This window comes from Buteo buteo, chromosome 2, assembly GCF_964188355.1.
Source record: "Buteo buteo chromosome 2, bButBut1.hap1.1, whole genome shotgun sequence".
In the NCBI taxonomy this organism is placed as follows: Eukaryota; Metazoa; Chordata; class Aves; order Accipitriformes; family Accipitridae; genus Buteo; species Buteo buteo.
The window spans coordinates 44,424,488-44,451,533 of NC_134172.1; the positions used below are offsets into that span (position 1 = coordinate 44,424,488).

The 27,046-nt window shown below is 38.2% G+C and overlaps 1 protein-coding gene across 1 annotated transcript in view; it reads right to left on the reverse strand.

Annotated features, from left to right (window-relative positions):
- Positions 1-9,149: 9,149 nt before the first annotated feature.
- The window catches only part of NEK10 (NIMA related kinase 10), a 112,647-nt gene continuing 94,750 nt past the window's right edge, over positions 9,150-27,046 (reverse strand). Inside the window, exons 31-35 of the mRNA XM_075052718.1 lie at positions 26,373-26,483; positions 23,886-23,994; positions 22,425-22,477; positions 22,284-22,339; positions 9,150-11,081 (exon numbers count right to left, since the gene is read on the reverse strand). Coding sequence (XP_074908819.1) covers positions 11,024-11,081; positions 22,284-22,339; positions 22,425-22,477; positions 23,886-23,994; positions 26,373-26,483 — 387 coding nt within the window. The 3' untranslated portion in view covers positions 9,150-11,023. The remainder of the gene's footprint in view (positions 11,082-22,283; positions 22,340-22,424; positions 22,478-23,885; positions 23,995-26,372; positions 26,484-27,046) is intronic.

The window sequence follows — 27,046 nt, forward strand, 5'->3', positions numbered from 1 at the left end:
GGGTTGGCTCATATTCCTTGGTGACTATTGTATATAGAACACTTTGTGATTATAACTGGAAATGCTGACAGTGATTAAAAACCAAGTTTTGCAGACCAGTGCTAAACTGGGGTTTGCAGATCAGCTATAAGCTCATAGAGGAAATTCACAGAACCATAGAACACCTGAGGTTGTAAGGGACTTCTGGAGGCCATCTGGTCCAATCCCCCTGCTCAAGCAGGGCCGCCTACAGCCAGTTGCCCAGGACCATGTCCAGGCGGCTTTTGAATAGCTCCAAGGATGGAGACTCCACAACCACCCTGGGCAGCCTATGCCAGTGCTCAGTCCTCACAGTAAAAAAAGTGATTCCTGATGTTCAAAGAGAACATCCTGTGTTTCAGTTTGTGCCCATTACCTCTTGTCCTGTCATTAGGCTCCAGTGAAAAGAGCCTGGCTCCATCTTCTTTGCACCGTTCTTTCAGGTATTTATAAATATTGATGAGATCTCCCTCTCCGCCTTCTCTGCTCTAGGCTAAACAGTCCCAGCTCTCTCAGCCTTTCCTTATATGTGAGATGCTCCTGTCCTTTCATCATCTTTGTGGCCCTTTTTTGGACTCTCTCTAGAATGTTCGTGTCTCTCTTGTACCTGAGAAGCCCACAATTGGACACAGTACTCCAGGTGTGGCCTCACCAGTGCTGAGGGGAAGGATCACCATCCTCGACTTGCTGGCAAAACTCTTCATAATGCAGCCCAGGATGCCATTTGCCTCCTTTGTTGCAAGGGTACTTTGCTGGCTCATGTTCAACTTGGGGTCCACCAGGACCTCAGGTTCTTTTCTGCAAAGCTGCATATGCACACCCCCACCCACCACTCTGGTTTTTGTCTTTTTCTTTTTTCTTTTTTTTTTTTTCCAGTTTGCTAGTGGCAGTACTAGGACACCCGTGCAATTACCTGCATCAACAACAACTAGAAATGATGGCAAAATGCAGCTTTATATCACTACATTTCTGCTTCTGGACTTTATTTTTTAAATAAATTATTAACTGTGGTGTAACATGACTGGAAAGTGAGTCAAGCTTATAGAAACTAAATGTTATCTTCTCTTCAGGAACACATAGAAAAGCTTATTTTTTCAAACAAGTAAATAATTATAAGATTATTCTTAGATGCAAGATCCCAATTTTGAGAGAAAAAAGAGGATGTAATTGCTAAAATACAAGTCAAAGAATCAAGAGACTCAGCTTGCAGTGAAACAGGTCAACAACAAATTCTCAAGAACTTGCTGTTCTCATCCATGATATGAGATGTTTCACTCAATAAAAACTTCCACCAGAGTTCTCTGGTCCATGGGTAAAAGAGCTAAGCTACTGCTAGCTCCTCTGTCTCTTTGTGTAGCTTTTGCTCTGTAAGATGAGGATCTTAATCTTTACCTTGTTTGGGTGCTAAGAGATTTAATTCATTAATCTTTATAAAGTACTTCAGAGCCTTAGATGGAAAGTTGTACAGGAATGCAAATTACTATTAAGTTCTCTCATATGTTACAAAAGTACAGTTGTCTTGTCTCACCTAAACAGAACTCTCAAATGTAATAATGAAATTTCAAAACATTTACCATGATTCCTAGTCTTCTTCCCGCCTCCTCCATCTACTTCATCCCAGTGACACACAGTAATAATCTTCACCTCCCTCTAAAACTGAATGAAAAAAAATTGCAAAAAACTTCCTCAAATATGAAAGAATAATATTAAAACACCCAACAAATTTGAAGGTTTTTTACAAACATACAAATGAGTCAAAGCTACAGGATGTTAGTCCCTACCATTAAGTATATTTAAGCCTTAATATTTTACTTGGTAATGAAGCAAACATGTAGAATAATTATTGTCAAGCAATTAACACATTTTAGTGAAGAGGAAGTATATCATTTGCCTTAGGAAAAAAAAGCAGTATGTGCTACAGTGATGACTACAGAAATTCAGTCCAAAATTCACTGTGTTTTCTTTTACAGATTATGGTGAAACATGTTTTAGGATACCCTTCAATATTTTTTTTAAGTTTATTTGAATGCAATGCATTGGGCGTGTCTCTTTGAAGCAGTAAACAGTGAACATTTCCAATGTGCAGTCTTGATAAATAGGAATGAGACCACACAGGGGAAACAAGCACACATATGAAAGAGATGGGTAACCCCTCTTCATTAAACAGAAGATGCAGCTTGTTGCCAAGGATGTTTGGCTGAAGAACTAAGAATATCCTCTAGATCTTTCTGAGGTGTACAAAAGAACAGTGCAGCTACAGAGAAATACACAAAATCAAAGCACAAGTCTTGGAAAATAGCCTGAGGAAATTAATCTCTCCCCTACAAGTAAGCATGCTATCTTCTCTTCATAGGCTGACAAAAACAAGGCAGTAATACATGAAGCAATTGAAACATAAGGTGATAAAAGGCTAGGTTAAGAATTGATTTAAAATTAGAATTAAAGCTTGGATACCAAAATGGTTGGGCATAGCTTGCCTTTATATGGAGATTATCTTTTTCCACTACCAATAACTCTAAGAAAACTTGTTTTGATTGGAAGCTATACATACTTTCCAAGCATCCTGCAAAAGGGCACAGTCAACTTCCAAAATGCCTTTGTAGTGGCAGCTTCAACAAAGTAAGTCTCCCCTGAGTACTCAGCAGGATAGGTCTCAGTGTGCAGGGTGTTTGCTCACTGCTCTAGCTCTATGTTGCAGTCACATTACATGTTTTTCTGTGTTACATTGGTAAGAAAAAGCTGCAAGAATTCCTCCCTCATAGCAATCCTTTGATCCCCAGATTCTAGAGCAATGTGTGACCTCCTGATCTTCTGTGTGTGACCTCAGTGCTAGAGGCACCAATGCAAAGATCACAGGCTTCCAAAAAATGCATGAAGGAGACTCATTCTTGGAAAGAACAAGGGTGCCCTCCTTATAATAAGTAGTTAGTGAGTATGGGAAGTCTCACATCTCAACAAATGAAATTGTAGAGAGGTAGCCTGATCAGATGCTCAAAATGGTCCACAAAGTATAGTGATTTCAGCAAAACAGTGCTCAGTTATTACTCTTGTGCTTTGGATTTACTGGACCTTTTCAGTAGTTGTCCCACAATTCTGCTCTATCAAGTAAACTGAGTTTCTTCCTATTGGTAAAAAAGGTTTGTACCCAAGGATTTCCACCAGTGTGTCTCTCAGCAGTCACTTCTCACTGAGAACAGGGCTATGAGAAATAAGTTCGTCGTTGATTAACCTGTTCAGGAACACAGTATTTTTCATTGTCCATTACTCCTTCATACCAGGAACATCTAATTGACTGCCAGGCTTCCTTATTCAGAGAGGGTATTCAAACTGTATGTAAAGGAGCATGGGAAATGTCTGTCTTAAAGAAAGGAAGATGACAAATAGGTCAACATTATTTTAAGCCTCACTGAAGACATCTTTAAAAATATGTCTGCAGTTACAGAGTGCTACACCTTCCTCATTTAGTTAATGCCTACCCTCTGCAATAGAAACCTAATTGCAGAAATGATCCACTCAGCACAACATAAGACTACCAGGTTGCATTGTAGAGCTTTATAAAAGTCTCTGGGGTTTACTGTGCTGCTGCTGGCTCCTACAGGTCTTCAGAAGAGGACCATTCATATCAATGCTGCTCACAGGTGAAAAATTGGTCAGTCCTACTTCTGCCTGGCACAGTGCTGCCTCCAGTTTATTTTCATTGGCTGCATTTGGACCACAAATGAATCACAAACAGATACTAGATACATAACCCTTCAGGCATATGCTGCGTCATCGGCTGTGGGCCAGAGAATCAGATCCACTACATCAAACTGACATGTTCTGCCAACATCCATCATCTTGTATAATTCCATTGTATTATGACCTGTCTGAGAAAAGGTAAAGAATTAATTGTCGTGATCAAGCTAAAGAAATGTAAACCTTTGATTCCAGATATTGCTAATTAAAACAAATTTTTAAAAACCCTTCTAAATGAAGTCAATAAACAATTTCAATGGCTGTATTTATTGTTTCAGTGATTTTATGTATGTATTTGTAGAACATACACGTTACGCTGTGGAAGGAACTGTTACAGATGCACGACTAACCAAATCCAACAGGTGTTAAAACTCAGATTTATTCTTCAGCAAAAGTTAGTTAGAAGTCCAGTAACATTTTATAAAACCACAGGCTCAATGACGTAAAGAGAATTAATACTACACAGCCGACTTAAGAATCCCCAAGATTTAAAGTGATGGCTCAAAATGCGCATATCACTCCCCTAAAAGCTGAGGGCTCTCTCCCTCGAGGAGTTACCTTGGCCCGAGGGGGAGTCCCCGACTGCAGACCCGCTGCTCCGAAGAGGACTGCCAATGTGTCCTCCGGCGGGACCCCGTCTGTACACCTCTCGAATCTGACCTGTGGTCATTGAATCCTATCGGCCAGGAGGGTCATCTCGGTGTACCTGGTGCGTCTCATTTGGCCAGTTCAAATTTCAACCTGCAGCCTCCAGGGTTTACTTCCCCTTCTCCCTGCCTGGAGAAGTTTCGTTTCCTGCTGACGGGATGAGGGGCGGGGGGAAGTGTACTGCCACACAACCCACCCCGTGACCACAGTCATGACTCAACTGGTTTCCCTGGAGTGGTGGTGCAGTGGAACTCAGGAAGGTAGTCTATGGGACAACTCCATCCCTATGTTGCCTGAGGACCAGGTAGGAAGATGAGAAAACCTAAGTAGGCTCACAGAGTAAATTATCTGACCTACCACGCTGCAGTAGTATATCCTCATAGTCAGCCTGATCTTTTCAATAGCTAGAATCAGTAATAGTCAAACTATTCCTCATGGAGCGCTGCTATCATGAATCCAAGATACTCACAGGCTGCTGGACCACCACAGTTTATGGGCATGTTCTGCTCTGTTCACAAAGCCAGTGCTCTCTTCCCATCCATCAAGTGCAGCGTAGGCTGCACCAGATGTACAGGCAGAGAGTCCCAAGTATTCAGACCACATCTTTGGCAAAGAGACTAATTTTGTGTCTTGTGCGGTGGATGTCCTGTTTTCATCTTTTCCTTTTTATCCTACTGTGGCACTGTTTGCTGCTCTGAAAGACAGCTATCTGACCACTTGTTCAGCCATGTGGTCACACACACACAGCAATGGCAATTCACCATTTTGGCAGGCTCTGAAACATTATCTCTCTTCAAATAAATACTGCTGATCACACATCAGCCAGACAGTAGTGACCACACTTCAGCAACAAGGCCTTCCTTCGTTTCAGACACATGGGAATATTGCCACTGTGTTAATTATTTGTACCTTTTGAGTGCATTAAGAGCATCACACAAACTACAGAAGCAAGAGTCAGTGCATTTTTAAAAGTTCTGAAAGCTGTAATCATGTAGCTCTGTGATACAGCAGGACCATTGCTAACAACAGGCCATTAGCTTCATACTGAATTTGCAAGGCTTGAGGCCTGAGGCTTGTCAGCCGTGCTCTGTCTGAATATGTCTTTGTTTTGCTTGGTGCAGCTGTGTTTGCAATTCCTCTAACTGAGCAGTTGCGTACCTCTAATTTGTTTTACTTTTGTTTATCTTTGTACAACCATAGTTTTATATAGATAGCAGTAAAACACAGTTACTCTGTGTAGAATGAGATACTTACAACTCTAACATAATGATGTAGTATGAAGAAATATATATTCTGGTCCTATAGCTGAGGCCTTAAGAAGCGGAGACACAGGATGTGGTATAGAGGAGTACAGGTATAGAATGATAAGAGATGCGGCACAGACTTGGCACTCGTGACTATAAACAACTCAGCCATGATCAGTAACAAAATGCAAACCCGGACAAAACTGGGTTTAGAGGTAGCTAAGAGAACAAAGCAGCAGTATCCAATATGTTAAATGCACCATACATTATAAATCCAGACGTATCATGGAGCTGCAGACCAACGAAGAAATGGCAAAGGTGTAAAAATGTGTTAGCAAATGTATAAAAATGACCCCAAGTGGTGGATCCTAGAATGAGGAAGAAGGAACCATCAACATAAACATCCTATTTCTCCTTGCACAGGACTCCAGATGCTGACAACTCACGGTAACACCCCCACCAGAACAAAACCACTGACCTTGGGACACAGGGAGTAGTGAAAGGGCAAGCATAACCCCCCCAAAATGGGGAGAAGCTAAGAAGTGTTTGTAAAGCAATTCTAACTGCATTATTATTCTTTCTTTTTCTGCAACAGATGTAGACTAATAATGATTCTTGAATTAGACTGCTAAGATTTCAGCTAAGTGAATTTTTAAAAATCATGGATATATATTATATATATTCACACACATATATACATATATAATAATGCGCACTTCCTCTTTGTCTGTAAACAAGATTTTGAATGTAGCAGACTACCTATTCCATTGCTGAGGCTATCTCCCAACACCATCTATATTTGCTTACATTGCACCAATGGAGATAGAGGCAGACAAAAGACAGTACTGAAGCTATGGTGAGTCTAAATATTGAGCAAAATTGAGTAAGTCCAGTTACAGCTTAAGTCAGGGAACGTGTCCTGATTGGTGGAAATTACAAAGATAGGTCAAAATACGACAGTGGACAATTAGTTCAATTATGGAAGCAAAACCTTAATAGATGTAAGTTTTTAGTTTGGTAGGAAATTTGAGGACTCAAATGTCAAATATTTTAAAAGGACTTGTTTTCTCATTACGATTCTCACCATTTCCTGTTGAGAACAGTTGAACAAAGCATTCATATGACTTAGCTTCCTGCAAGTCAAGAAACAAAATTAATTAGAAGACTTTTCTTTCCAATTGCTGTTGTCTATCTAGACAAATTGAATGATGAAACTTTCACTTGAGAAGTTTTTAAATTCAAATGCATAGTAAATTCATACAGTCAAAATCAAACATTCTCAGGTGGTTTCCTTTTTTCACATCTCCTAAAATGCAGTTATTCAGAATTGCCAGTTCTTCCTAAAAGCAGGACAGAACTCATACATGCTAAAATTGTGTGTATTATTCAGTTTGGGGAAGTCAATGCTAGAAGCTTCCTTTTTTTTAGCAAGGAATGTGATGGCCTTTCTTCTTTAAGTAACGTAATTCTGTAAGTTCATGAACTAGTTGTCAAATTTCTTGATATGAAATACGAATAATCAGGCAGTAATTCTACAAGTTACAATGACTGTAAGAAATAGTCTTTAAATACATTATTCTGTGACTGTAAACAGGAATTCCTTTATGGAATAAAACTAATTATTTGATCCAATGTCAACATTTGATTATGCAGGGATATGACAGGAGACTGGGAAATGATTCAGATAGAGGAAAACATATGTAAATCAGGATACAGGATATATACACAGTGCACTCTCCTGAGAAAGTACTTGTGATCAGATGACTATAGAAAGTAGGTGCGACTATGAATAATAGAAGGTAGAATACTGCATAATCTCAGGTACTTCACTGCAGCCAAGCAAACCAAAGGAAAAGCCTACCTAAGTCACAGTTTAGATTAATTCACAAATAATCAAAAGTTAGCTGTAGTTTGGACAGCGTTTCAACGTTCTTAGTACCACGCTTTCCAGAACCTTTTTCAATTAGCTAAATAATAAGTACAGCTATGCCTGTTTCTCTGATTTTTGCACAGGTTACATTAAAGATTACAAGCATACAAGAAAAAAAAATATGCACCTTGAAGGATACCAGTTATGCACTGGACTGCAACTCAGGAGATGTAGGTTTCATTCTCAAGATTGCTGATGATTTGCTGAATGATATTGGGCAACTTATTTTTGGTTTCTGTGTTTCCCTAAATATGCTTTATCTACATTGTCTATACAGAATTTAGCCATACAGAAATTATTCATGGCAGATCTGGCTCTTGTTACTTTTCATACAGTAGGAAACACAATGGATGCTAATCTCAGTGGAGAGCATCTATGTACTAATGCCTGTCCTGGTTTCAGCTGGGATAGAGTTAATTTTCTTTCCAGTAGCTGGCATAGTGTTATGTTTTGGATTTAGTATGAGAAGAATGTTGATAACACACTGATTATTTTAGTTGTTGCTAAGTAATGCTTATACCACAAGGTTTTGGTTGGGGTTTTTTTTCCCCTTCTGATTCTCTCCCCCATCCCACTGGGTGGGGGAAAAAGTCCCACACTGAGTGCCAAAAAGGATTGTCATGGTTTAACCCCAGCCTGCAACAGCACCACACAGCCACTCACTCCCTTCCCCCCACCTAGTGGAATGGGGGAGAGAATCGGAAAAAAAAAAAAGGTAAAACTCTTCTTTGAGATAAGAACAGTTTAATAAAAAGGAAGAAACTAATAATGATAATAACAATAATAAAATGACAATAATAATAATAATAATTAAAAAAAGGATTGGAATATACAAAACAAGTGATGCACAATGCAATTGCTCACCACTTGCCAAGTGATGCCCAGTTAGTTCCTGAGCAGCGATCTGTCCCTGCCCAACTCCCCCCAGTTTATATACTGGGCATGACGTCAAATGGTATGGAATACCCCTTTGGCCAGTTTGGGTCAGCTGCCCTGGCTGTGTCCCCTCCCAACTTCCTGTGCCCCTCCAGCCTTCTTGCTGGCTGGGCATGAGAAGCAACAACTGAAAACATCATACTGAACCCAAAACATAACACTGTACCAGCTACTAAAAAGAAAATTAACTCTGTCCCAGCCCAAACCAGGACATGCCATAAATTACTTCACAACTTAGATAATTAATCTTCTGTGGCAGTTAGTTGCACTATATGTAAAATGTATCAGCTCTTTCCTACAACAGTCAGCATGTCAGTTTAGTTGCAGCTAGGGAGGAAAAAAAAAATCCTAATGAACACTAGGGAAAAAAAAGAAAAGACCACTGATTTCCTGCTTTGATTTGCCTTGGTGGTTGCAGCCGTACATGCCACCACTCCACCTCTTGCCTTGTAGTTACTGGAGGGAAGTCTGCTCTCCTCTGCTGGCCACCAACTACTATTCCACTTTTCACAGTCACAAAAACAAGCACAAAATTTGCTTCAAAGTTAACAGCACTAAAAATACATTAAGAGAAACACAGTAAGAGTAATTAATTATACTCTATTTCTCAACAAAAATAATGCCATCAAGTATGAATGAACGCTACCCTATCACAAAAATCCAGACAAAACAAATGATACTTCAAAACATGCTTGAAATAAGGTCCAAATTATTTCTAAGGCATTCAATGCACTCTGACAATTTAAAATTATAAGACATTTCTGCAAAAAGATATTAAAGGAGGTTACTTTAAGTGTAGATTGGTTTTACACTATTTTAATGGAAAATGATTATGAGAATTCATATGCAATTTGAGTAGAACAAACATATCAAGGTTGAATTTAAATGAAGTCTCTTTAGATAAAATATCAGTATAATCAGTTCCATTGGCAGCCATATATAGCATGGATTTACTTTACAATCCACCAGATTTAACCACACTGCATTCCCTTTCTCCATTCTAGCAAAGCAAAACTAGAACTGTGAACTAAAATAGGAACTGATTTTTAGTGGTAACATTGCAGAAAATGCATCTACTATGGTGACTCATGGTGCAAACTGTAGCTACCTGCTGGTGGTACCTTAAGAAATATGTGTCTTGACCCTTAACAGACCTTTGCTATCACTACTGTACCATTGTATAGATGCAAAGATAGCCTCTGATGACTTTCTACATTATGTATATGTGAAAAGAGGATAGATTTTTTTATTATTATTATTACTATTTTTTACATTGCCCATTGGGTCCTTTTTCACTGCTTCACAGTTCAGGATGTTGAAGTCACACATTATAGGTGAAATAATACACTTGAATTGTTAGGAAATTAATGCCAGTTAGCTATTTATAGTTACAAACAAACCACTGGAAAAAAACCAAACAAACCTTTGCCAGCCTATGAAGAGTACACAACATACATCTGTATCAAATTACTTATGACTAATCATGCAATGACCGTAATGTTAATAATTTTCAACAGAAATAGTAGAGCTATGTAACCGGGTGCATTCTGGTTATTTTCAACAGTTATGATTGCCACACTATCAACTGTGGAAAAAAGCTTTTGTACTTAACAAGTATTCCTTACTAAACTGTAGACAAAAAATAGCTTCTCTGCTACTGCAGTGAGACATACTTACCTACATTTAATTCAGAGTGAATAAATACTGAAATTCTGAAAGTGCTTTTAAGTGCTACAGTCTTGATTAGCAGAAAACCATGTATTTAATTTACTTTGTCTGTTAAACAGTAAATTAATGTGTATATAAGTGTATATAAATGTACATGACATTTTATATACAGCGATCTATACAATGTGTGCCTAAAGATAGACATATAATATGCAGACTTTTTGAAATAGCAGTAAAAACAGCTGGTTTGAAATAACAGTAATTTCAGAAGGTACGCCAGTTGCAAATAATGACTACTAACATGTTATACCAGCATTAGAATTTGCTACTATCCAAATGTAAGTAGTGAAATTCCTTCTAAATATTAAAATCATACTGAAGGTGTTTAATCTGTTTCTAATTCTGGTACAGTGAATCTACATATATTTTCTGTCTGGTCATATCACAAAGCTCTTTTTCTTCCCACAGAAGACATACATGGATATAAATAAGATTACAGGCTTTGAACTATCGTTCCAGAAAACCTGACTATGCAACAATTCTTTAAAAAACATTTATAAAAATAGAAGATAGGTACTGCTGGGAACTGTGTTTTCCTCTAACATATGAACCTGGAAGCATCTTTCCCAATGTTCCTTGTAAAGTGCTTATGCTGTAAACAAAGCTAAAGTTAACAGTATCATCCTGAAATATCACGTGAGGTCTCTTGAAGCTGTCCCACATTGGTATTCCATCTGGATGCTACTTAACGAGCAAAACTTGCCCCTTTGGTAATCAGACAGCTTCAGCTGAAGTACAGGCAGGTTGACTTCATTAGGAACAATCCTGAAAACTTTGTTCAGGATTACAAGTTCTCTTCTTTTGCTGGATAGTTCTTTGTTCCCCTCGGATAGTAGAGATGCCTGGGGGGGAGGAAATTGGTAGTTAGTGTTGGAAGTAATTCCCCACTATTCAGAGTCACCAGGTATGGTATCAGTCTTTGCAATATCAGCAGAAAGCTGATGTACGAGCATGATGTAGAAGCCAAGGAACCTCAGAAGTCTATCAAAAGAAATGTTTTAGTTCAGGGTTTACAACAGACTTTGATGCAGAAATCTCTGGGTGAAATTCTACCATTTATGCTACACACAGGGAATTAGCTGGTCTAATGATCCTCTGACTCAAAATTTATGGACTAGTCTGCACTGCACACAAATAGAATTAGAGCAGCATGGTACAAAGGTCTCCCACAGCTAATCAATGAGGCCTGAATGCAACATAATGTATTTGTGGGCCAGCTTTAACTCATGTTGCTGATGTAACATCTCCAGAGACTTCAGCACTATGGAGAGCTAGCTGAAAGAAAGTCTTTAACATCACTTCTTTCTCCTTTTCTAATTTCTCTTTAGCCTGCTACATAGAAAATTAGCACAGAAAGTGATGGAGCTGCTTCTGTCAGCTTTATATAGGTGAAAATTGCCTCATAATCAAGTTGTATAATATTGTTGCAGTTAGTCTCTGAAAATATGATGTAAAGACTTCTCATAATCAGTGCTGTGAGAAAGTAAAACAGGTGTTTGTTTTTTGTCTCAAAACTCCACCAGTCTCCATTCCAAGAGTAAGACCTCTTCTGAAATTTTCCCTGACGACTTATATACAATATGTATAACCCAGATATCCAAAGCCCTTTTAAACATTCCTCATTCCTCTACACACGTGGTCCCTCAGGAAGCAGAGTGTTATTTTGATTATTGAAGTAGGGAAAGATATGGAAGTATTCCAGTAATAGGGAAAGGAAAACTATGAAAAATAATTTATAGTTTTGCACACACACTTCAACACATGTAGATAGAAATCCCTAAGCTGAAAGATTGTTATTGAAGTTGTAAAGTCAAGTGTACATAAGAAAAAAACCCACATAGACTGAAGGCTGACAGCAAACTTTCATTCAGCCCCCTATGTGAATAACATAATCCTGTACCTGTGCAAAAAATAGAATCATAGAATGGTTTGGGTTGGAAAGGACATGTAAAGATCACCTAGTCCAACCCTCCTGCCACAGGCAGGGACATCTTTCACTACATCAGGTTGCTCAAAACCCCATCCAACCTGACCTTGAACACTTCCAATGGTGGGGCATCCACAACTTCACTAGGCAACCTGTTCCAGTGTCTCATCACTCTCATCATAAAAACCTTTGTCCTTATGTCCAATACAAATTTACCCTCTTTAAGTTTAAAAATGTTGCCCCTTGCACTGTCACTACAGGACCTGGTAAAAAATCTCTCTCCATCTTTCTTATAAGCCCTCTTTAAGTATTGAAAGGCTGCAATAAGGTCTCCCTGGAGCCTTCTCTTCTCCAGGCTGAACAACCCCAACTTTCTAAGTCTTTCTTCATAACAGAGATGTTCCAGCCCTCTGATCACTTTTTGTGACCCTCCTCTGGACCCACTCGAATAAGTCCATGTCTTTCCTGTAATTTGTGGAACCCCAGAGCTGCATGCAGTACTCCTGGTGAGGTCTCATGAGAGTGGAGTAAAGGGGGAGAATCACCTTCCTTGACCTACTGGCCATGCTTCTTTTTATGCAGCCCAGGATACAATTGGCTTTCTGGGCTGCAAGTGCTGGCCTGGACATTGGGCATTGCTGGCTCATGTCCAATTTTTCATCCACCAGTATCTCCTAGTCCTTCTCCGCAGGGCTGCTCTCAATCCCTTCATCCCCCAGTCTGTATTGATACTGGGGATTGCTCTGACCCAGGTGCAGGACCTTACACTTGGTCTTGTTGAACTTCATGATGTTCACATGGGCCCAGTCCTCAGGGCATCCCTTCCCTCATGAAAATCAACTGCATCACTCAGCTTGGTGATATCTGCAAACTTGCTGAGGGCGCACTCAATCCCACTGTCTATGTCACTGATGAAGATATTAAATAGTGTTGGTCTCAGTACAGACCCGTGAGGGACACCACTTGTTACTGGTTTCCACTTGGACATTGAGCCATGGACTATAACTCTTTGGACGTGGCCACCCACCCAATTTCTTATCCATCTAACAGTCCATCCATCAAACCCATAACTCTCCAATTTAGAGGTAAGAATGTTGTCAGGACTGTATCAAGGGCTTTACAGAAGTCCAGGTAGATGACATCCAGAGTACTTCCTTTGTCCACCAATGCAGTCACTCAATCATAGAAAGCCACCAGATTAGTCAAGCATGATTTGCCTTTGGCGAAGCCATGTTGGCTGTAGTCACACAACTAAAATATTTACCATGATTCATATTAAGAGTGCTTTCTATGTCTTGAATCACAGCCCCTGCAATATAGTTAAGAATATTTAATGTAAAGCTTTGTGTATGTTACTTCCTGATTTTTACATCATAAACTAAACCCTCTCTAGGAATTTCATTATGTGATATCACCAACTCAGTTCATTGAAACTATTATCTGCACTGCACAGGCTCTGCTATTTAAGTTAATAAATAGCTTGTAGCAGATATGGGTAGCTATCCTTCTGAGGACCAGCACCAGATGATAGTGACATACAGACTTTTCTTACAATATAAAAAAGAATAGTGTGCACTCAAGTGCTCCAGCTGTCAGAGGATCCCCTTCTGTCTGAGCTTTTGAGCTTGATTCCTGTTCTGTGTGCCTACGCTTTCTACCATCTGCCCTTACTGCAAACCACTCTCTTTACCTGGTCAGTCCCAGCTACAGGTGGTTCTTCCTTCTCCCCATACCAGTCTCCTTTCCAGGATTCCTACATTCTGCCTCCTGCTGTTCTTGGCTCTGTATTAGATGTGTGTATCTACTGCTCACTTCCTAGCCTCTCTCTCATCAGGTGCTACTTATCAGTCCTTTGCCAAGGCATTATCTTAAGATGATCAGACAGAGTCACTTTCTGTTCTGATGTCTAGACTTGATCTGACAATACTTCAGTGCTCTATTAAGGCTACTGTTAAGCATATATCTACTGTGATTTTTCAAAATTGTAACTTGGTTACATTGGCACAATTTCTAAGAGAAGGGTGAAAGTCATATATGTAACAAAAAAGGTACTTTCTTGGCAAATTTGGGGCAAATGTAGGGCAAAACTTCATCTTTTCAATGCCTTCATCCAGTGCTGTAAAGGCTAAAATCTTTCAGCTCCTTCCGTGGCACAGATTTCTAGAGCTACAGAACTCCATGGAAACATGGAAAACTCAGGAGATCAAGATGTTTTACAGATAAAAAATCCCAGTAAGACAGTTATTCCTCCTTTTTACATAATTTTCAGATGATTGGTCTTAAGTAAAAGGTTTCAAATTAACTTTCAAAACTGGGGCTGATACTTTGGTGAGGCCTAAGAATTATCTTTATGGAGTACCATGTCAGAAGCATGAAGATCTGTCTTTCCCTTATCGGTAAACGGAATTTCTGCTAGCAAAAAGGCAGTCTTGAAGGACAAGGGCCACAACTACACTATTTAGAGGAATACTGTGCCTGTTAGTACTACACTGACATCCAAGAATAGCTTTTGTTGTATCTTACATGGCTACATCAACACAGCTACCTATGTAACAATGTGCAATTCCTCCCCTAGCCGCAGTCATGAAGGATGTCTTGAGACAATTAAAAAAGAATTTATCTTTGTATGGCCCTGATTTCTGAACACTGAGGCCAATCTTGTCTTCCATTTCTTCAAAAACTTTCAGATTGTCTTTCACTTAGCCTAAGAGTTCCCAAAACTCCTTTCAACAGCATCTTGTTGTGACATGGAAAGGTATTATGTTATTCTCAGCTAAACTGCCCTAGCTGAACCAAACCATTAAAGTCTCAAACAAAAAAAAGAAAAATTCCTCTTTACTTCAACTCAAATTGTTTAGTACACAGCAGCTGTATAAGATACAAGTCTGCTAGCACAGGAATGAGTCCAGACTACAGTAAGCTTTCTGAACCACCTTGAGTAGGAAGGTGCCTTCTTATTTGATGTTATTTGACAGACTTTATCTATGCTCTATACAAGAACTCTGCCAAGCAGACATCTCAGACACACAGAAGTCATTCTCAAAGTAAATCTTTTCCTCAAAGTAGTAGAAAGACCTGCTTCAGGACTGCAAGAGCAAACCCATCTTAACTCAGCCAAACAAGTCGGTGACGACAGATGCTTGTACTCCAAGATGGGAAGCTCGTGTAAGAATGTCTGAGAGCTCAGGGCATATGATCTCTGCAAGCAATCAGAGCCATCTGCGTAGTGTTGAATACATTCATTCCCACAGTCCAAATGCTGACAGACAGCTTCATAAACATGCACTTTTTCTACAGACAGTGTGGACTTCAAGCATTTCCACTGTCAGGAGACCACTTCATTTTGTGTATTCAACACTGAACTGCATCAATGACTCAGTACCTACCAGTCAGCCAAAATTCAGGCCAGATGCTCCTTCATTTTTTCCAACAAGAGGTGAAGTGCACTTTTCCACATATCTCATTGCTAAAGATAATCTTCAGCTGAGTGAGGAGAGAGGTTCTGCATCAATGACAGTCCTACCACATGATCAGATTATTTTGGTACTTGCACCAGATGGATCCCTGGATCACTTCTCTGTTCTGCACAACACAATGTCATGAATTACAGCCAGGTTCTACATCTAAGTAAGTCTTTTATACCTAGCAGCCCTGATACTAGCCAAATCTGGTAGTCTTGATGCTGACTAACTGCTAGAGCAATAAACAGTTTCTGCTACAGTTCCTATCATTCTAATTCACACGAAAAAAAAGCCTAAAATAAAAAAGACTGACTTACTGTCGAAGTGGGAAAAGTGTTTTGTTATGGTATTGTAATATCAGAAAAATGCAAATCCTTTTTCTGTGTCATTAGATTACTGGCAATCCCTGAAGTGACCAGAACATTCCTACAATTCTCTAAAAATCCAGTTAGCAGTAAGTTTTTCACACCTGGCTGTCTGATTTTGACATGCAGAGCTGCTAATATCCTAGGTTCCAAAGCACACATTTTCCCTAGTTTATAAGTCATTATTTCTCTAGAGCTCCACTGTACCATTAACAGGAAGTCTGGCCCACATATCTTCTGAGTACGGCCAATATTGGTGCGGCTGTAACAACTTGATAAAAATTATGTCTCTAGCAAGTGTGAAAAGGTGCAGTGTGACTATCACCATGTGCAATGGTGAACTCTATCCAGCCAGTGTCTTTTAATCCACCTCTTGGCCAAAATGTTTCATTGTCATTGGAACACTCTATATTCATGAATGTGACAAGGATTAGTCACTGCCTTACCCTAGGAGTTGGATGAAATTGAAGCTAGGATGAATTGTTACCCCATGTTTTCATGTTGCTTCTACTTTTTTCTGTAGAACCTGTGACTTGGGAAAGGTAGGCCAATACTGCCTCTTAGTGGAAGGACAGCTAACTCAAAAGATGTAGTGAATGCTGGACCATGGGAATAGGGCAGCATACTTACAGTGCTACACAGACCCTCAACTGATAGCCATCAGAACTGCAGATGGGTAGCCCAAAGACTCTTGCAGCCACGGATGTTTAGAATAAAAAAAAAAAAAGTACTGCTGAGCTTTGGCAGACTTTTTTTACCTCCTTGGGGGGAAATAGAAATCAACAGAATGCTGGGATGACTCTAATCAACATTGCTGGCCAAAACAATCTTCTTTTGTATGTGTGAGACATAAGAAGAAAGAATCAATGTGGACAACCATTTGGAAGATGAAAACAATTAACGGAAAATGCCAAGCAACATTAGCAGGAAGTGGTGCCAGAACAGTATAAAAAGTGGCAGTGTGTCTTAAATCACCTACATATCATTAAGTCAAAAAATCTGGCTAGTTTGGTATGTTCCAGAATATTAAAAAACATTAACTAAGCTAAATACAAATTTGAATCTGTTAGTCATGTAATACAGTTAAAGAGGTGCATTGATGTTGAAGAATACATAGATATAACATGGTAAGAATTTGCAGATAGAAAAAGCTCCATTAATGCATTTCTATTTTTGAATGATATACCCATGGACCATAGACCCAATACAAATGAGGGCTGCCTCAAACAGGCAAAATTCAGAATCTGCTGTCATTCCTGAGCTATATTATCTTTCTGTGAATAATACCTTGAGCTATTCTTTGAGTAGTTAAAAATGTATAGCTATCATTAGAGCTGGACTTGACAGTTTTCCTCTTCATGAAATAGCTCTTTCTAACTACACGAATGGTTGGTCGTCTAATTCTAAAACTTCAATAACAATAGAAAAGATTGCATTGAACAAAGTTATGAAAATTACAAGTGACAACATATCAATATATGCATTTGATTATGAAGACTGTTTCCTCCTATTCATACTTGCATTATTTTTTCCTACAAAACTAATGTTGAAACAACATTTCTCTCATAAACAGACCTCTGATCATATGAGGTTGTACTGGTTTTGGCTGGGATAGAGTTAAACGTCTTCACAGTAGCTAGTATGGGGCTGTGTTTTGGATTTGTGCTGAAAACACTGTTGATAACACAGGGGTGTTTTCCTCACCGCTGAGCAGGGCTCACACAGAGCCAAGGCCTTTTCTGCTCCTCACCCCACCCCACCAGCGAGGAAGCTGGGGGGGCACAAGGAGTTGGGAGGGGACACAGCCGGGACAGCTGACCCCAACTGACCAAAGGGATATTCCGGACCATACGACATCATGCTCAGCATATAAAGTTGGGGGAAAGAATAAGGAAGCGGGGGGCGGGTGGAGCATGTTCGGAGTTATGGCATTTGCCTCCCCAAGTAACTGTTAGGCTTGATGAACACCTGCTTTCCCAGAAATGACTAAGCATCAGCTTGCTAATGGGAAGTAGCAAATTAATTCCTTATTTTGCTTTGCTTCATGCACAGCTTTTGCCTTACCTATTAAACTGTCTTTATCTCAAGCCATGAGCTTTCTCACTTTTACCCTTCTGATTCTCTCCCCCATCCCGCTGCAGGGGAGTGAGTGAGCAGCTGCGTGGTGCTGAGCTGCCTACTGGGGTTAAACCATGACAGAGCTACAGCACTCAGCTGAACACAATGCCTGTCTCTGACCATTGCTATTTTTGTTTATTTATAACAAATCTTTTTTTCATATAACTGAGTTTCTGCTTGGATTATGTCTCTTAATGCAATTTATTAAAAATAGATTTCTGCATCAATTTGGGTATTACATGTCTACTTCAATATAAAAAAGCATGATGAAAGTTTGAAACCAGTATTCATTGTCCTATTCACAAATAGGCTCACAAACAAGTAGCTTGCCTCTTGTGCAGCATAATATTAAATCAGAAGGAGAAAAAAAGAAAGAGTGGCACAATGGATGTGAACAGAATAATTTTGAAACATTACAGGGGTTTTTTTATTCATGTTTACCAAATTTCTGTACAAATAAGTAATACAATTGGAGTGCTGAGTACTTTCAGGAGATTAGTGATAAATGAACATGAGTTGATTATTCAAGATAAAGCTGAGGGTCATTATCCTCAGCTGGTCATTAATCCCCATGAAATGAGTGGTATTGAGATAGTAATTACTATTATAATGAAAAAGAAAGAAAAAAAAAAAGCATGACATTTTTCTTATGAAGCTGTCTCAGTTTCTAAAGAATTCATGTTTCTCTCATCACCCAGTCAAGCTGCTTGAATCATTTGTAACCCTTTATACAGTTTATTCATTCTACTACAATTCTCATGTCAACACCTCACCTGAAGTTTGGCTTCCCATCATATATTCCTGGAATTTCAGGGGGCACAGCAAGGGGCAAGATGGGAAAGAAAGACAATGCACATAAATCCCCCCAAAACAGAAAGGAAAAAAAAAAATTTCAGAATGTTTTCTCTATAAAGTGTGCTCCACAGTGAGGTAGGAGATTGCATTATTACGCTATATGCTATCTAGCTGTTTATTCTGCATTTAATAGTGCGTTTAGCAATAGCATACATGTCGTTGCAAAGCAGCTGTGGAATTCTTTGTTCCACAACAGAATTCACCTAGCAGCCTTACAACATATGGAACTGATACTGTCAAGTCAACTTGGTCAGAAATAATGAAGAAATTTGGCCCTAAAATGAAGAAATATCTTTAAAAATTTGCAAATTCACAAATTCAGTTTGTGGTGTTCTGATGTGCCTTCTGAAGACTTTTGAGCCTTTGGAGTTCTTTTTTTTCACATTTCTATTAGAAGAGCTAGAAACTTACTATGGGCAGAAGGGAATGCGATTTGTTTCCTGCTAGAAATACTGTCATTCTGTTTCCACTTTGAAAGACCCAAACATGCTGCATCATTACAACTTTCCATCTTAGAAACTGAAAAACTCAATCTAAATTAAAAGCTTTTAAAATAAGCTAAGAAAGTTTAAAAATAGGTGCATTGCCCTATATGTTGCTAAAACAGACAAGATACAGATATTCATTACTTCTAGTACTTTTTCTAAAGCTTTTCTGTGAACACTTTCTAAGAAGGGGATCCCAGGAAAGCTACAGGATGTACTGAGTTTCTGCTGGAAAATTTGCAGTTGCTTCTGAAATGTTTCACTGTGCATAAAAGAGAGGAAGTAGAGCAAGGCTCAAAACAGTTTTAGGCAAGGATGGCTGATAGGATGTTGCTCTGAGGCCTGCAAACCAAATTCTGCATGGTGGAATAAAACCAGATAGTGGTGGACACTGATAAGTGACTTGCAGTGCAGCTTGGGAGACTGATTTGTCCTTCTAGCTTGCTTAAGCTGTTTGGAGAGTTTGAGGCAAAACCTAATGATGCATGTCTGCTAGGCAAACGAATCATTCAGTACTGGACAGCTATCGAAATCAGACTGTTAGGCTATTTGGAGAGAGTGTGAGAAGCAAAAAAACCAACCAAACAAAAAAAATTGCTTAAGTTCTGAAAGCTCTGAATGGCATTGAGCAGAGCATACTTTAGAAAACATGGAAGTAAGGACATGTTTTTGACAGCCAAGGCCAAAGCATGGTCTGTCCATTTTCTGAAAGAGAAGGAAAAATAGTAAGTTGTTTGGAGTAGAACCTTGTCTGGAAAAGAAGTAATGTAATGGTGACAGGGGAACCAAACATAATTATGCATCACAGCAGGTAATAGGATTCAAAAGCATAGTGAAAAATCAAGTTGCTGGTGACATAGCATAGAGAAGAACACCTTATACTACACTATCATCCCATGGGGCTATGAAGAATATTCTCTTAGGTCTCGTCTAAAATAAAATTTTAGAAAATGTAGAAAAATAACTTCAGATTCTACAGAACAACTACTCTCTAGGGAATTCCAGCACAGCAGAAAAATAAGTAGCCCTGAATAAATCAGGAAAAACAGAATGTTAATGATTTTACTGCTGTTAGTCTCTCATGCATTTCTGTGGCATTCCTATGTTACATGTTGAAAGTACTAGCATATTTGCCTGCAATCTTTAAGCATCCTTTACATTTCGGCAATTACATTTACAGCAATAGGACATGAGGAAATGGAATGAAGCTGTGCTAGGGGAAGTTCAGATAGGACATTAGGAAAAAGTTCTTCACTGAGAGGGTGGTCAGTCACTGGAACAGGCTCCCCAGGGAAGTGGTTGTGGCACCAAGCCTGTCAGAGTTCAAGGAGACTCTGGGCAATGCTCTTGGTCATACAGTTTAGTTTTAGGTAGTCCTGCGAGGAGCAGGTATTTGGACTCGATGATCCTTATGGGTCCTTTCAAATTGAGATAGTCTATGATTCTATGACTTCTGTTAATAGATATCTTATTTTTATAGTAGTTTGTGTAAAATACTCAAGTCTATAGTCAGCAAACACCTGCTTCATTACAGTTAATTGCAGTAAGATGCTTTTTGCCAGTCTGTTTGTGAGATAAATGCCTATACAACTACAACGCATTTATACATTTATAATAAGACTTACTAGATCTTGATGTTAAAAATGAGACCCTTTTTCTTTTTTTTTTCATAAGTTGTGTGATTTTTTTTCTACAGCACAAAATCTTGGGAGCTTGTGATTAGGACAAAAATTTAAAATACTTGAAAACACTTATAAACAAATTTGTTAGACCTCATGGCTGCAAAAATTATTTGTGAACATGATTCAAGTATACCCTGAAGGTTTAAAGAGTGAATTATTATTTTATTTTTGGAGTGCTGAATCATGATTTTTCAATACTTACAGCTGGCAGCTGTAAGACACTTGTAAATTGGAATTCCAATTTAATGAGTAGCCTATAAAAATATTCAGACTAACATTTGAAACTTTTCAAGCTAGAGTCGATCCACACAAAAAAATTTGCAGACGTAATAAATAACTGAAAAATACCACTGAGGCACGAGGAACTACAAATTCTTAAAATCTCTTAGTATCTGTATTGAGGGGGGTGGGGGCTGGGGGTGGGGGGTGGTTTTTTGTTTTAGAAAACCTAACTGCAGTCTCCCAGACCCTTAAATGTTGATTACTGCAAAGACAAGGAACAGACTTACTTGATGGAAGTAGTGAACTTTTTTTGCACTAAAGAATACCTGAGACAATAAATAACAGGCAAGCAGGTAAAAAGAATGAGAAATGCTAAGCTTATGTTGTGGACTATAATGGTATTTTTCATATATTTTCTTTCTTGTGTTCCTCAAAGGTTACCTGCATGAAAGATATACCATCTCTAGGACAAGGCATTTGTCTGGTTTCAAAGACTTACATTTTTTTCATCACCTGCACTTTTGTGCTAGCAACCACTTACTCTGCTTGTTGTGCTGTACTCAAATATTTTACTAAATATGTCAGCTTCATCTCTTCAACCCTGTAATGGTAGAGTATTATAATAAAATATACTTCTATTTAAATGAAACTTTTGCTCAGCTGTGGTTTTATATGGGAAAAATGTGAGGAAACTGCTGCCAAACTTGCACCACTCTATCATCTGAAGAAACGATGCAGCGAAAAAAACCTGCTTAGATTACCTAATATGTCCCACATACATTTCTTCCAGTCCATGCATCCATGTATTATAATAAACCAGTATTGCACTGAGTTTAAAATGAAATTGCAATCACGTAAACAGGCAAATGATACATTTGGGTTTAGCACATCATAATTAACCTTTTTCTTTTTAAATTGAACAGACTCACCTGTTAGAAGAGAAATTGTAATAACCACTTTCCTCTAGAACCTCTTCAATTAGAGTCTACAAGATAAAAGAAATTCATTTCAGTAAATTGTCTTTTATTAAAAGTAATAAATTCATACATATAGGTATATTTATAGCTTACCTGCAATTGTTCATACGTCATCCCTTCTGCTATGTCAGAAGTGCCAACAATACCTTAAAGTAAAAGGCAAGTAATGTTATACTACTGAATTTGGGGTTTATGCTCCCTCATCAGCTTCTTACCAATTCCACTACAAATATAATGACAAGAGAGATGCTTGATTATCAGCAGCTTATTCCAGTGTCCAGAATGACCCCCTGCAAAGGTGGGAGGTATCTTATGGTATGATGTGAACATTTGAGGCATACAACGTTATCACATTATGAAAGAGTTCTAACTGATGGGAAATATTTTAAATACTTGATGTAACAGAACACAGCAATGCAACTTTCTTTTTCTTCCCCACTTACAATTTATAGTGGAAAGGGCGCACAGCCAGCAGCAATTTGTGAGAACAAAAGTATTTTTTGCAGGTTAAGAGATTAAAAAATTATAGATAGTGAGCATCTGAATAAATTGCATTGTTGTCTCTGTGAACAAAAGAAAGCTCATATTTAAAGTGATTGTTAGGAACTCATTTCCTAGTCAAATATCACCCTTGACACCTAGTATTATTTTTGGGTTTTGCAATAAGCTGTGGAACTGATAAGCTAGTTTCAACACAAAGACAAGCAAAACAAGTTTCTCACCCTTCTTTCTAGCACCACAGTGTTTAATGTTACTATGTCCTTTAGTCCATGGATTCCAACATAGCTTTTCCTGTATTTAGAAGAATGGAAATGGCACAAATACCAAAACACAGGCTGCACATTTCCCTTATGTCCATTGCACAAAGAGGTATATAATGAAACAAGTCTCTGAACCAGGAATTGTGGTTCCCCACCCTGGATGATGCCAGTGATGGTAGGTTTGATTAGAGATGGATTTTATGATTTGTCACACTGAGCATCACTAGTCCTAAGTATATTTCGCACTATTAATTTTCTAAAGCATATATATATATACACACACACACACTTTACATTATATACATGTGGTATAGCATGTAGCACTTCACTTCTCAAGTTTGTAGAGCTTGATCTAGCTAGGTAATTAAATCATCCCAGTACAACTGTTTCAGACATGACAGAAGAACAACATAGGGTTTAAATACTGTTTGTTTAAAATTCACATGCAAGGACAGGTAAATCCTAAGTAGGACATTTTCAGCTACAAACATTTCTTTTGATTTTCATGGATGAATCATGTGTTGTTTGCATCTTTGATACTTCTTCATAATTCCAAAGTATACTCTCTTAAATTAGTAGAATTTTCCATCTGTGGTAAACTGCATATCTTACCAGGAATTAAAGAAAACAAAAAACAAACAAACAAAAACCCCTGATAATGAAAATCAGTATAGTCAACATAACTTTACTGTCTTTAAAGACAGATCTTTGAGCAGCACTTCCTTCTGCTTTGATACCATACACTTCATTAGAAATATATATGCCACTACAGAGGTTTTGTTGCTTTCTTTACCTTTTCTATCATCTGTAAGCAACATATTCCCACCTGAAGAGAGAAGTACCACATGCCAATCTGCTGTGAAGAAGCTGGGCTCAATCATTTCAGGAGAACCTTGCAGCAGCTGGGGAAGAAAAAAAAAAATAGAGAACGAAAAGTAAAGGACACCTGAAATCTCCATCCTTCCCACTTGCCAAAACTTCAGACTTCTATAAGGCAGTTTACCCTTTCCTACATTTCCCAATGCAAACAAAAGTCACAGGAGATTTCAATACTTTCAATACTTCTTTCCAGAAACACTGACTGAACATTGCAAGCTGCCAATCTGCACTTAGTATAAAGCACTGAGTTCTTTGGACTATCCAAATAAAATGTCATAAACTATACATCTGTGTGAAGACAAACAGGGAATTGTATTCCCTCAAACCTAGGACAGAAATATCTGATGACTTTGGTTTTCAAAACTGACGCTTCAAGTGAAATTGTTAGTCCATATATCTAATAATATAATTCCCATTAGACGGATCCCAGCACTTCTGAAACCTGAAAGTCAGTTCAGCTACTTGATTATGGGAGCAAGGATACTGACATTAAACTGAAAAACATCTAGTTTTGAAAATATCCACCAGTAACACCTCTGACATGAAAATATCTTTGTGGGCAGGAAAGAAATTCCAGTTATGCACTTCTGCAGCATGTTAACACTTTTACAGTTACAGAAACAGAAGAATATCTGTTGTTGGAAGACCTTTACCCCACCACCAATCAGTGGTGGAATCTTTATGTCTGTATTCTAATTAGGTTTTCTAATTCAGCACGGTTAAAACCCCATGATTTTTAATTTTTATTTGCAGAAATTGCACAACCACGTAACAACACTTGCTGGAAGAGTTCAGCCTAATTCTTTTCTCTATTTAGGTTTTTCCTATCGCCTCCAAATGATATCCTTGTTACCCAATGTATTTATGGTGGCAATTTGGGAAAAATATGTACTATTTATTCACTGATGCTTATCCTTCAACTGTGCTTTTTCTTGTTGCTTTCTATTAATTATTTCTGTAACTATTTCCTTCAAGGTAGAAATGCCCAGAATCACAGTCAGTATTGCAAACATCTTCAGTTTACTACCATTTACTCTTTAAATAGTATATTTCTTTCATTTTCTGCAGGTTTAAATCCAATAGTTTTGAAGCTAACACAATTTCACAGTTGATAATATTTATAAATTATACACAAACAGGTTGCTTTATTTCTGGGCATTTGAAAATTAGGTTAATTTTATAATAAACACTTCCTTTTTCTTACCATATTTTGGGGCATCCTTTGCTCAAAACTCAATACACGACTAGCAAATATTTCCTTAGATTTAATATTATGGCTGAAATACAAGAATTGTTTAACATAAATCCCAGCTTGATTTGCAGGACAGCAAATTGGCATGAAACTGATGGCTCAGAGAGGCATCTTTAACTATCTTTCAAATGTACTACCAATGTAAACCAATGTAAACACTAAGTAGCCACCTTCCATGGAGCTTACGCATGTCAGATTAATTATTACAAAAGCACAAGGAAGGATTTAGCATTTGGGGTCAGTCCATTCCGTAGCAAACAGTGACTTAGAAGATCCCACAATTCAGTGCAAGTAGGTGACAATCAAATTAGATTACACAGAGGAATTATGAGAGTGATAAGAAATCATCTTTGTCATCAAATTTTAGATACAGTAACATACCTAATAACTGCTTTGTCATCAATTAAAAAAATGAAATATCTTAGCTTCACAGTCTCCCACAGCACACAGATGCCAAGGATATAATTTTCAGATCCTCTCCTGACTATCGTCTTCTCAGGAGATTTTGATGGACATTTAGAAATTCTGATATTAGTCATTAGCTCTTTCTCTGTTGGAGAGCGCCCAACATGTCATTGGAAAACATGAAAACATGGTTCTTTAGTCATGCCGTTCTTGCAAATCTGCAGTATTTTTAAACTGATGACACTAAACTATTACTGACACACTACACAACAATAAGACAAGGTCTGCTATATTTAAGACACACTGGGACAGTGCTTTCTTAAAATTCATACTTTGAATAGGAATACATTCCAAAACATGAATAATATTGGGAAACTAATAACAAATTAAGAAGAGCTTACATAAATTAAGACCTTACAAAATTTCTATCAGCCTTTGCCACAGAAAGTTACATTTTCCTTCCTCTTCTTTTTTTGAGCTCTTTGCACATTAGCTGTTAGGAGGTCCTTTCCATTTATAAAAAGTGTTCTAACGATCAGACACAAACTTGAAACCATTCTGTAGAAACTGCTTACTTAAGAAGCCTCCATATTTTCCAAATAAAGGATAGCTAGAGAATATTCTAAATATTTCCTTTTAAAAATGGAATCTTACACTTATATTTTTGTGATATTAATATCGATAGCTTAATTCAAATAGAAGAAGAGACAAAGTCAACCACATGTAGTAATTGGTGTACTACACCTTTTTCATTTCTGATTTCAGATTACAAGGATTGCTCTGCTGACTGAAAAGGGACTTCTTGAATCTCTCAATGATTCTCCTTTTCAAGTTGCATTGCAAAGCTGGAGGAAGCTGCATGAAACAAAAAACCAGATGTTTTCACCACTCAGTTACACCTGCCATAAAGATGACCTAATGAGCAGTACCATTACTGAAAAAAGTAGCTACACTGCAAAAAGAAACATTGATATTTAATATATTTAATAGCATGGTGATAAACAACAGTACAAGACTTGATTTAATGGCATATTTTAATGATGCTCCTTAGTTTGCCCATTCTGTTAGGCTTGGCATATCATATAACTCAGTCCCTCTAGCCTTGAAGGTAAAGATCATTATAACAAGCCTAATACTAGATAATACTAGATAATACTAGATTTGCCTCTGTGATGGTCTGACAAATTATAGTCAATATCTCAAACATTCGTTGAAGAACTTTGGTGGAGAAAGTGGCCTCTGGAAAAATGCTGGAGTTTTGTGAACAAGACAATGTGGCTGGAGGAGAGGGCCCCATGGAGGGTGGGACTGCGCTTCTCCAAAGCCGCAATTCCTTATCTTAAGTGAGCAGGAGAAGGAGCACAGCATACGTGCCTGGAGGAGGAGGCCCCACAGAAGATGGGACTGTGCTTCTATCT